The 12,032-nt window shown below is 37.1% G+C and overlaps 2 protein-coding genes across 2 annotated transcripts; one reads left to right on the forward strand and one right to left on the reverse strand.

Moving 5' to 3' along the window:
• Window positions 1-250: 250 nt before the first annotated feature.
• Window positions 251-5,532, reverse strand: LOC131153946 (beta-galactosidase 13-like). The gene is made up of 19 exons (XM_058106393.1): window positions 5,350-5,532; window positions 5,125-5,220; window positions 4,829-4,941; window positions 4,655-4,721; window positions 4,468-4,560; window positions 4,229-4,372; window positions 4,057-4,151; window positions 3,861-3,966; window positions 3,662-3,746; window positions 3,358-3,476; window positions 3,086-3,253; window positions 2,711-2,892; window positions 2,462-2,571; window positions 1,858-1,967; window positions 1,633-1,740; window positions 1,430-1,534; window positions 1,170-1,315; window positions 729-1,074; window positions 251-631 (listed from the first exon to the last, which is right to left on the reverse strand). Exons 1-19 carry the CDS (start codon window positions 5,530-5,532, stop codon window positions 509-511), a joined length of 2,499 nt encoding a protein of 832 aa, XP_057962376.1. The 3' UTR covers window positions 251-508.
• Window positions 5,533-7,432: 1,900 nt separating this feature from the next.
• LOC131153954 (rac-like GTP-binding protein RHO1) lies at window positions 7,433-11,603 on the forward strand. Its single transcript, XM_058106401.1, has 8 exons — window positions 7,433-7,704; window positions 7,919-8,113; window positions 9,108-9,195; window positions 9,617-9,726; window positions 9,825-9,888; window positions 10,772-10,836; window positions 10,910-10,975; window positions 11,072-11,603. The coding sequence occupies exons 2-8, from the start codon at window positions 8,015-8,017 to the stop codon at window positions 11,171-11,173; spliced, it is 594 nt and encodes a 197-aa protein (XP_057962384.1). The 5' UTR covers window positions 7,433-7,704; window positions 7,919-8,014; the 3' UTR covers window positions 11,174-11,603.
• Window positions 11,604-12,032: the final 429 nt, after the last annotated feature.

Below are 12,032 nucleotides of genomic sequence, written 5' to 3' on the forward strand. Positions count from 1 at the left end.
ATGTTTTGACAGTTTTTGAGTCCCAAGCTTTTTCCTTGAACAAACTTCAAATATTTGAGTGAAAAAAGCCAAACTTTCTTCACTCTCTTTTCCAGACAAAAGCTTACCTTTGGATGTTCTGGATATTTGGATGACGGGCACATTCACATTTTTCTTGTGCGCCAGTTTTCAAATTTGTGAACAATGCCTGCCTCTAACTAGAGTAATGCAGCATAAAAAACTAGGATTGAAGAGCAGCATTCTGTCTTACTTCTCAGGACAACCCTTGCATTCTCATTTATGAGGGTGAAAAGAAAAATAAAAAAGGTCAAGGAGTACAATCATAATTACAATTTCCATGATGAAGCAAGGAATGAATAAAAGGAGTACAATCTTAATTACAATTTCCATGATGTAGCAAGGAATGAATAGAATGAATCAAGAATTACATGTCCGTCATGTATATCCTTTTTCAGCAAGCCAGTCAAATGCCATAACCCGTTTCACTCAATTCTGTCACCTGGAGCTTTTAGTCATGAGCACACTTAGCCTGGATGGCCAGGGTTTTTGGAGCATTTGGACAAGAGTCGCCATCCTTGTTGAATGTCTCAGGCGTCATTGATACACTGCAAGTGTTCTTTCCCAAGCAGTGCTGCTCAATAACAACAAAACCCAGTTACAGTTGAAATGGCAGAGTTTGAAATCAGAGAGAGAGAGAGAGAGAGAGAGAGAGAGAGAGAGAGAGAGACCTGTTCTACGACTTTCTTGCTATTAGGGGAAGTGCAGTTTCCAATGGCATAGTTTCCACAGGCACCATATGGATCACCATAGCTGGCAAAGTCTATATTGACAATGACTTTGTTCTCGGGGCACCTCAAGTGAGCCTTCGGTTTGGCATCGTCCACCACAGTGTGTACCACATTGTTCTCTCTCTTCCATGACTTGACAGTGGGTGGATGATATTGGGTTATATAGCTGCAGACTGTCTCTCTGTTGACGTTTAGGATTTTAATCCCATCCGGATTTCCTCCTGTTTCCTCTAACACAACCAGAAGATTATCTGATGACTTCAAGAAGGGTCTGGGTATATGGTATCTGAAGTTGAAACAAATTGTGAGAATCCTCACAGAGAACTGTATCTCTTGCTAAACCAGAACCAAAAAAAAAAAAAAGTATTATGCAGCACTTACACAGACTGGGAAGGCTTTCCCAGAGGAGAAAGGAAAGATACCCAGTAGCGACCTATGCTTTTACCATTGACCCAAACCATGCCTTTGGCCATGGTGTCCATTTGAATAGCAACTGGGCCACTTCCCTCGGGAGCATCAAAGTAAGCCTGCAATAGAAATTTTAATGATCTTCCATAATGCAACGAAAGAAAATCCTACCTTGAATTATAAATCCTTACTTAAAAATTGAGCACTTGAATAGAGATTGTTTAGGACAGTACCTTGTACCACGTGAGAGGTGGTCCAGATCCTTTAGCTTTGGTCCATTGCACCCGGTGAGAACCCTCCTGAGTGAAGACACGGAGGCTTTCTCCATTCAAACCCACCTGTAGAATCAGCACAGAGCTAAGTTTTTAATTCTCTAGTCACGAGTTTGTCCCTGCAGGACAGTTTGGTTTGGCTGAAACTTGGAAAGACAGATTACCTGATGCCCCCATCCATTGTTTGAAAGATCAACAGTTCCTGTATTCAGACCTTGGATTGACACGGTACGGACACCAGCGAACCGACGCTCCAAGTAGACTCCACTATCCTTCATCAACCAAAAGATACTCATTTAGTCCTTTTTTCGTGTCTTTTCAAAAAAGTTTAACACCACCATTTTGAGAGAGACAGAGAGAGAGAAGGAAATGTGTTTTAAGAGGTGTACTGGAAATCCAACTGTTGCTCCCAACAATGATATATGGTTAATTCCAGGCTTCAAGGGTATGGGCTTTCGAAACACGAAGCTCTTCTCGATGTTGTTTCCATGTTCCGTTCCTGTTATTGATAGAACAATGGGACTAAATATGAACACAAATTTTGAAGGTTTACCAGTGTCTTTCCTTCAGCAGGAAGTGTGGGTGATAATTAACATTTTCACGGAAGTCTTGGGTTTTGCTTTTTTTCTTTCCCATTTTTTCTTTTGGCAGATGAAAAGTACATTTATGCATATATGGAAAACCTTGAGGGACTAGGAGTTTTTTGCAAAATAAGTATTCCGATCATGACTGATGAGGCAATTTGAAAATAATACAAAATTAGTTTAAGAAAATGCCATATTTTTTAGCTTTTCACAACGATCCCAAGACAAGCCTCACCCCTCTTCAACAAAATGGGCTGTGAAGAAAGGATCCCATCATGCATTCTTTTTTACCATGTCAATTCTTGCCTAACGCCAAATAAGCAGTTTTGGGGCTCATTAAAAGCTTTGACTATATTTGATACACATTACCAAAAATATAAATGCATTAGAGGTTGATGAGTAGCATTACCTATGTATTCTCCATTTACAAATGCATGCATTAGATGGCCAAGATTTGAAACCTGAAGAATTGGATGAATATTTTTCTTGAAGGGCAAGTCTCTGCGACCCAATTCAATGCTGCATAGAGATTTTAAATGAAAAGTCAATTTAAACAGCAAATCACACACTCAAAAGGTTTATGATGTATTCAATTTTCACTTCTTCTAAAAAAATTAGCTTTAGATTTCTTTAGAAGATCAGCGAGAAAATCCTTTACCTGGTGGTGTACCACAAAAAGTCTGTGGTATCTTTGGTGGTGCTCATCAGTTCTAAGGGAGTTTGTGACTTGGTTGGAGCGTCATTGATATTTGGAATATTTTCTTGAGACATTTCCCAGTGGAGCTTCTTGTTAGCTACCTTTGATATTTTGTAGTTTCTTGCACTATGTTGTGCAACAATCTGTTTCACGCCATAAAGAACAGTCATTGAAGGTTAGGTTAGTGTCAGGAAATGGCATTTCTATGCATTGGATTTGTAGTTCCATCTTTATTCCGTTACCCATTTTTTGTTTTGTCTTGTTTTTATCTTGGAGATGCACAGAATTTTCAACTGCATATAAAAAAGGGAAAAATCAAAAGAGTTCTGAACATACCTTTTGTGTGTTGTAGACGACAGTTTTGCAGTCAGGGAGGATGCTTATAGAATGTGCTGGCAGGTAATACCGGGCACCTCTGAATGTTGCAGTCGCAGCTATTCTGGTGTCATTGTTGGTCAAGAAAGCAGCACAAATACCGGCTTCCGATTTTTCATAGATTCGGGCCTGGAAGAAATAGCCACTTTCTTGCCATGAATATTACGATTTATATTTGTTTAATTTTTAATCATCTGAGACGAGTATTTTCAATAAAGCAAAATGATGCTTACCTCCAGTTTCTCACCCAACTTTTCAACAGAGGGATTTCCCCAAAGTAAAGCTTTCTTGCATAATCTCAAAGCACTGTGCAAGTCTCGTAGATGACCCCATTTTGGTTCTCTCAGAAGACCTTAACATATATAAAAATGCAAATAAATCCAGTGCGAGGTGATAAAAATGAATCAGTAGACTGTTCCGTTAGCATTACAAAAATGCTTGTTTTGCTCTATGAAAGCAAAAATCAAGCCCATGTTCTCTTTCAAAGTCAACCACCTCACAACCTACATTACTGGAAGATTGTTCAAGAGTTCTAACCGAATTCATCAATAGGAGCCTCATCATAGTAGCGGGTTGTCACAAATGATGAGCCTGTCCTACCAAAATTTGTCCCACCGTAGTACTGTGAATGCAAAAAAAAGTGCATACTCATGTGAGAAGGAGAAACCTCACAAGCACAGGCACATTGGCAGTTCATTTTTTAAAAGCTCGTGAAGATGGGTATACAACTGCATACCATGTAATAGTTTGCAAGAGTGCCATTCTTTGAGAAGAAACGAGCTACAGAAAATGCAAGATCTTCTGCCGTCCTTTGAGATGGTGGATCCCCAAACACTCTATACCTGTAAATAACAAGGAAACCCAGTTTGGATCTTCAGCATCTGCCCAGAAAATCCTAGGATACCAGTAAGCCGCAAAACAAGTATGCATACTGAGCTGTCCAATTCTCTGTCCATAGAGCAGGCTTGTTCGGTCTGTTTGGACCTGTGAAAGTATCTCCACAATGCCTCCCATTGCATGTGTTGATCTACACATTTAATTCAATATCAGGAAGTTTGCATAGTGTTCCTAACACTGATCAGAGTGAGGGGTGTATATACGTACCACTGGATCAGGCGCATCCCTCTGCTTGCACATCACCCATGGGACTCCAGTTTTGAGCCCCACGGCCATGGTTCCTGCCCACTGAACGTATCGGGTTCCTTCTTCTTCGAATGCAAGTTCAATATTGTTGTATTCATTTTCAATCTGCAAAAACCGGCAAGCAAACTTGAGCACACAGCAAGCATGACCCCAGGATTTCAATTAAGCGGCACTCTATTTTGATTCAAGTGGAATATAACCTGTGATAAAATAATGGGACCTCCTTGAGAAGCAAATAATTTCTCATCCTTCATCTTTTGTATGATCATTTTGGTGAATTTTTTCATGTGATACTGCACATTGGAAACATCCAGTTTCATAAGCCATCTGTTCTGTTGTATGGGCCATGCAAGTACAGAATTATGACTGAAATAGTAAGATGATTACCTTGAATGGAGGGTTATCAGATCGGAATGTAATATTCGTAACCTCTCTTAACCAGTATGGGAATCCTCTGCAGAGAAATCTATTAGAGCCAGGCAAGAATGCGGGAGACAGAGGAAGAGGAAGCATAAACTCATCACATAATTAAGATGCAAAACATGGAAAATGCGGGCATACCCAAAGTTCCATTCAGCCTCAATGAATGGCCCAACCCGGAGTGTTACATACATTCCATGCTCACCAATCATCTTGATGAATTTCACCACATCATTGTTTCCTTCAAAATTGAACTGCAATTTAAATAACCCAAAGAAAAGAGTTTTCCCCATGAATCACAATCGACCGAAATCTTCGTGGAAGAACTGCCTTTTTTTTTTTTTTTCTCTCTGTAGATAGCACATTAAACAAAACTTTTTCCATGGTAGAAGCTTAGATTACTAATGTATCATGGAAAGAGTAATCAAGTTCATTACCTGGCCCTGAACTGGTTCATGGAGGTTCCAAAAGACATATGTCTGAATCACATTCAATCCCCCCTTTTTCGCTTTGCTCAGTATATCCGGCCACATCTAAACAAAAAAATTCCATGCGCAGCAATTCAGGGGAGAGAAGAAACTTCAAGAGTTTAAAAAATAAAATAGAAAGATTAACATCAGCTAGAAGTTGCAACTCTCTGATCACAAAACAGGTTGAAGTACCTCAGGAGGACTCCTGGGATAATGGATTGACCCTGAAAACAGAAGCTCCCTCTTCCCATTGACGATTAAAGATCGCCCATCGTATCCCACACCCTTGGATGCTTTCCCGCCATGGGAAACCGCAGAAACGACTAGCAAAGAAAGGAGGGTACTTATCACGAGCACACGGTGCAGTATCGTCATTGTGTTCTCTCTTTCTAGAGGACAGAGTGATGCATACGGGTTAGGCTTAATGCTGCTAAGGAGTCTTCTTGGATTCAATTAAAGCTGGAGAGCATTAAAAAAAAAAAAAACAATTAGAGAATGGCAGTGGGCAGCTCCATTCTTCAAAGACGGGAGGAGGAAGCCGGAAGGGGTTTTGTGGAATTCATATAACCAATGTCAAGAAAGCCTAAACGAATCATTTTATCAAAAAGATAAAAGTGAGGATCAGGAGCAATTCTCGGGAGAGAACAGGGGTGTTTTTGTGGGTTTTCTGGTTTGGGTTCATTGGCTGTGCTTTGTTCTCAGACAGTCTTCCCCATTAATCGGCTCTCTGCATGTTTTCAAAGGGCTGAATTGGGTGTTCGGCTGCTGACCCGGTCACCTTCAAGGTTTAACCAAAATTCGAAAATGGCGGGTAAGAAATGTGAGCTGGCCTGGCCTCCCTCTCCCTCTTTGTGGACAACTGCAAGGAATTGAGCCCCACAGCTATGAGAATTCTTGATTAATAAAATATCATTAGTCATATAAATTTATTGTAATATGATTGAAAATTATGAAAAAATAAATAAATTTTAATGATGTATAAAATCAAAATTTTGTTCATCTAATTTATTATATATTTTATTATTTTAACCACGTCCCTTAATAACCAAACAAGAAAAAAAAAAAAAAAACCGATTCTTTCATATTTTTCTTTCCTGTTCCTCATGTTTATCTAGTTACAAACTAATCTTAAATATTAAAAAACATCACACAGTATTATTTTGAATTAAATATGTACTATTCATCATCTGTAGTACACAAGCTCGTAAAGTGCTCATGCATGTTCTTATGCAAATTCCAATCACGTGCAATCCACTAAATGAACGGTAGTATGTCATATTGTCCTTTTCTTTTGATTAGTTCTATATGAATCTCGTTATTATAAGTACAGAAATATAGCAAATGGACATGAATAATTTAATTACAAAAATGTGCTTAGATCATCCCATATGTTCCATTTACGGGGCCATATTTATTAGAAAGTATTCTTAGCTACTACTACACTCGAAAATTTTCATTAGTAATTTTGAGAATTAGAGAGTAAATATTTGTTTTTTAATTCCAGTTTGAAAAATCTCCATTACACTAGTTAGAAGAAAAAATATGTGCGAGCACTCATTTATCAATATTATTTTCCATTTACAATATGTGTGTCTATCAATATATATATATATATATGTATATATATATATATATATAGACACACATATTTAAGAAGTTTGTGAGAAAAATATCTATACATTTAACTAACATACTAATCATGTAGATTGTTTAGGACAAAAATAAGTAAAATTGTGCATTTCGATGCATATGTATTTTAGTAGTTTAGTTGAAATGATCATGATTTTTAATGAATTATTTTAATTTTAATAAATTATATTTTGAATCATTATTGGAAGTGTAAGAGAGTCAAGTTGTTTATGAATAATCAATGGTTAAGTTTATGAAAAATTAGGTTAAGATCATCTATTTCTACAAAGGAATAGTTTTGAACTTAAATTCAATAAATGAGCCGACTCTGAGCAAAATGACCTCCAATTTAATATTTCTCGAGTTTTCACATTTTCAAGTTATCATAGCAAACTTGATTCCAGTTGTAAGGATAGACGGTTAGGAGGTAAGAGTAGCAAATTAATTCGATTTTAAAAGCTGCTACAGATAGAATGAAGAGATATTTACATAATATAATTATTACATAATTTTATATTTAAATTTGTAAATAAATTAAAATTAATTAAGATTCAGCAATTAGATTGTGCTCGATTAAGAATAAAATTAAATAAGTATATTCAAATGTTAATAAATAAACATGAAAATTTGAGTACACTAATAAAAGAAATATTTGGTTTAGAATTAAAAATAAAATCAGTTTTCATCTTATGTTATATGATCAAAAAGGGCAGAGCCCTAATACTAATCTCTCAATGAAAGAATAAAAGAAATTTTGGAGAGCTAGTTTGTTTTGTTTTCCAAATTTGGGGGAAAAGCAGAACAACCGCAAAGCGCGTAAAAATTGAGCCAATGAGAATGCACGATGTGTTATAGATGGCGAAGGTTGGTTCGCCCAGCGAACGCTTCAACGGCATTGTTTCCCGGCTACCTTACAAAGTTCTCTCTCTCTCTCTCTCTCTCTGCATTCGTCTTTCTCGATCTAGCGACTAATCTAATTCGTCTTCTTCTTCGGATTAGGGTTTTCAGATCTCGCTCTTATTCGCAATAGTTGCTCTCGGCATTTTCGAATTAGGGTTCGGAATTGGAACGGGGTATTTTTTTCTGATTTTTTTTTTTTTGTTGAATTTCGCTGGTCGATGCATATGTGTAGTTGAAGGGGTAGAAGAACAAGGAGAAGAAGAAGAAGAGGAAGGCTAGTGCTTTTTGATCAGGTCTTCATCCGAAGGAGATCTGACGAACGGCTGAGATGAGCGCTTCCAGGTTCATCAAATGCGTCACGGTCGGCGATGGCGCTGTGGGTAAAACGTGTTTACTAATTTCCTACACCAGCAATACATTTCCCACGGTGAGTCATTGTTTAGAGCGTATTTCAAAGGTTTCGAAATTCGTTTTCTTTGTTTCTGTTCTGCAAATTGGGAACTTTGATATTCTTGCGATTTTTTGGGGAAATGGAGAGAAGGGAGTGTAATTTTATATGCTTCGGGTGGTTCTTGAAATAAAACACTGAGAAAAAAGGGAAATTTGCAGGTTTTGTTTGGTCATTGGAGTAAATTTCTGCGCATCAGGGATTTTTCTTGTGATATTCGTACGGTTTGCGTAGAAAATTTGAGATAAAGGAAAAAAAATTTTGGGCTTTGCTTGGTTCTTTATAAGAGGAGAAAAGAAAAGGGAAATTTTATAGGTTCTGTTTGTTTCTTGGATAAATCATAAAATGACCGAAACAAGAATATAAAAGCAAGAAGTTGTGTAAAGTCCCCTGTAGAGGCCATTTTGTTGTTTCTTTCTTTCATATTTTCTTTGCCTCACATTTGTAAATGAGATGTGTGTATGCGTATTCTCAAACGTTGAGTGGAATCTAATTAGTCTTTTGATTTTGAATCATATAACATTCTTGTTCACTGGAAATATTCTTAAGGATTAGTTTCGTGTGTGGTTTACAAGTCCTTTGCTTGAGCAAATATTTACTGCTGCCCTTAACATTTTCTGAAGTTGATTCTTAGGAGTTTGACCAGTGATGTGGGAACCAATGCCTCTGTTTTATTGCTGAGGAAATGTAGGAAGCTAAGAAGATTCATAATATTATTTATTTTAATCTTCTATAATTTGTAGTAGGCTTCACTAAACTACGCATAAAACTATATTGGCTTGGTTTAATTTCCTAGTTTCTTGAGACCAAAATCACTGATGTTGGAATTTATTTTATTTTATGTAGTTTCACTTTGATTTGACTGTTTTCTTTTTTTCTTTTTTTCTTAAATTGGTTTTACTTGCATTTGACAGATTTTGCAACAAAATTTTACAAATTTATTTATTTTTGGGTTCATTGTAATGGGAAACAGGATTATGTGCCAACTGTTTTCGACAATTTCAGTGCAAATGTGGTTGTCAATGGGAGCACTGTTAATCTTGGTTTGTGGGACACTGCAGGTAAATTGCCAGTCTCTTTTACTACTTTTGGTTCACAAAATGGAATAGAATGGCAATGGAGTGGTTGTTAGTTATTTTGTAAGGATACAATAGTTTACTAAAAACTGGTGGTACCATTTTAAGGTAAGTGACCATGCAAAAGTTTATATTCTTCCAACAAATATGGAATATACAAGGAATGATTGTTACCAAACCTAATCATAGGATTTTCTATTCCTATGCTATTCCATGTTCGTTGGAATAATACCAACTTTTATGTGGTCATTTGTTTAGAATTGACACTTTTTCCTTGCCAATTGTTATATACTCCTATATAGGAACTGTTCCATTGCCACCCTATTTCATTCCATGAACCAAATGTACCCTTATTATTTTTTAATTTTAATTGGAAAATTTTGATTTCTTTTATTCTGTGGAACAGGACAGGAGGACTACAATAGACTAAGACCTTTAAGCTATCGTGGGGCAGATGTTTTCATATTAGCATTTTCTCTCATTAGTAAGGCCAGCTTTGAAAACGTTTCCAAGAAGGTGAGGACTTCTTGATTTTGTGCAAAGGCCTGGTATTTTCCTTTTGACTAAACATAAGATTTGACACCAAACTGCTTATGCTGGCCTTATTTTTTCAGTGGATTCCAGAGTTGAAGCACTATGCGCCCGGTGTCCCAATAGTACTTGTTGGAACAAAGCTTGGTTAGATTTCCTCTTAACCCATATAATTCCTCATGTTACCATTGCAATATATAGCTGCTGTCATGCTTTGTATATAATGTTGCTTTATAGAATATCTACTAAGTTTTTTATCTTTTTATTTCTTTAGATAAATGAGGCAAATAAATTTTGACGATTTTATATGCCATCAGCTTTCAATGATGCCTCAACCGCTTTTATGGATTAAATGCAAGATTTTCATAATCCCTTTTGAGTTGTGCTCCATTCATTATGCCGATTAAGCTGTAATGATCATTTAAACATTGCGTAGCATCAATTCATCCATATCTCATGAGGGGAGTTGTGTGTTTATGAATGGAAGTGTATTTATTTTAGAATTTTACGGAATATGCTACAATGCTTGTTACCATATGTGCAATATGTGTAATATGTGATTGTTTCTAAAGTTGCTTTGGGATGGGAAAACATTATCTCTCTCTTATGTAAGGACTTCCTTTGTTTTCTTGTGCTCCTGAAGATATAAAATCTGTTACGTGGATCAAATTGAGGAATTGCATCCCATAGAATATTATAGTCTATATGTTCCTGCTTTCAGAAAACTTCACTGCTTTTCTGCTTTCCTGTTTCCAGATGTATTAGTTTAGTTCCTTTGATAGACGTTGCCTTGCATGCATGTCATTTTTCTGTCATTTATTTATTTATTTTGAAAACAAGAAGGGTAATAATTGAGTTGATTATTGTTAAATCTTATTCTTGTACTAGTCATTACATTGTCCAAACTCTGCTGTTCACTTGTTTGTTTAGGTCTAGGGTGTTGTACCAGATTAATGCGTAATTGTTTTCCTTTTTAACAATGGAGAAAGAATCCTCATTACTGCATGATTTTCAATGTTCATGGAGACAGATCTTCGGGATGATAAGCAGTTCTTCATAGACCATCCTGGTGCAGTGCCCATTACTACAGCTCAGGTAAAGATTTTTTTAACCCAAAAATGCCACCTTATAAATTATTTATTCATGTGTTTTCACATTTATACCTTAGGGAGAGGAGCTGAGGAAGCTAATTGGTGCACCTGCTTATATTGAATGCAGTTCAAAAACACAGCAGGCACGTATAATAACCCATTATTTATTTCCTAAATTTCTGATTGATCATAGACCATTTATGCATAAAAAGCTGACGAGACCATCTTTGTAAATGCAGAATGTGAAGGCAGTATTTGACGCAGCCATCAAGGTTGTGCTCCAGCCGCCCAAGCAAAAGAAAAAGAAGGGAAAGGTACAAAAGGCCTGCTCCATATTATGATCAAGAATGGGCATGTATACACCAGAAAACTACCCTCAGTTCATTCTACCCATGTCCGCTTTCTCTCTCTTTAGAGGAAGCTGGGGGCTTTGATTTGATCTCATATCAACTGACAGTAGTAGGGATCTCTCAAATGTTAGGTGGCTTAATATTTGGTTTCTGGGTTGATGCAAATGGTTGAGTTATGTTTAATCGTTGTTGTCGCCCGCCTCGTTGTAGTCAGGTTTTGAGTATTTGATGTATTAACAGACCAGAAAAGTCCTAGTTAGGAAAACAGCCATGCCTTGCTTGATGCAGTTACATACATTATCCTCCGCCCTGTTCTTAAGACAAAGCTTGGCTTATCTTTGTGATGCTGTTATTAATCCGTTTGTAAAACTGACCAGTTTCAATGATGCTAATCAAAATCTGCAGGCTGCTCGTTTGCATAGTCTTATGTGGTACATTTTCATTCTTCTTATCGATATTTTTCACCTTTTTTTTTATCCTTTAAAAAAGAAAGGAGGGGGGGGGGGGGGGGTAAAGAGAATAAAGTGGCAGGTTGGCTTTAGAACATACTTGTTTGTGCCCACAATTTGTGATTGACACTGGGAAATGAGAGTGGGAAGAGAATCAAAGTTGAAAAGAAAAGAAGAAGGGCATGATGGAATCATGCCATTTTTCTAAAGACAGATTGCTGCCGACCAAGATATGCTTCACATTTGAGCTAAGCACGAATATAACTGCCAGAAGGACGGCAGCCAGGCGCTAAGATTCGTGCCGTATCTCTTTTTTGAGGCGTTGGATTTGGACCGTCAGTCCAGGGTGCTCCCATTCTGCAGTTGCCAGTGGGGTTGAAATTCAAGCTCTCGATTTGGAC

The sequence above is a fragment of the Malania oleifera genome, chromosome 1 (assembly GCF_029873635.1).
Source record: "Malania oleifera isolate guangnan ecotype guangnan chromosome 1, ASM2987363v1, whole genome shotgun sequence".
NCBI lineage: Eukaryota > Viridiplantae > Streptophyta > Magnoliopsida > Santalales > Ximeniaceae > Malania > Malania oleifera.

Bases quoted from the DNA above. Each gene is read 5' to 3' on its own strand.
- LOC131153946 (XM_058106393.1), bottom strand. From the start codon at position 5,532: ATGACGATACTGCACCGTGTGCTCGTGATAAGTACCCTCCTTTCTTTG. The intron at 4,373-4,467 runs GTTATATTCCAC...CGGTTTTTGCAG, and splicing joins GTCCCATTATTTTATCACAG to ATTGAAAATGAATACAACAA. The intron at 3,747-3,860 runs GTATGCAGTTGT...TTGCATTCACAG, and splicing joins CTCTTGCAAACTATTACATG to TACTACGGTGGGACAAATTT.
- LOC131153954 (XM_058106401.1), top strand. From the start codon at position 8,015: ATGAGCGCTTCCAGGTTCATCAAATGCGTCACGGTCGGCGATGGCGCT. The intron at 9,727-9,824 runs GTGAGGACTTCT...TTATTTTTTCAG, and splicing joins TTGAAAACGTTTCCAAGAAG to TGGATTCCAGAGTTGAAGCA. The intron at 9,889-10,771 runs GTTAGATTTCCT...TCATGGAGACAG, and splicing joins ACTTGTTGGAACAAAGCTTG to ATCTTCGGGATGATAAGCAG.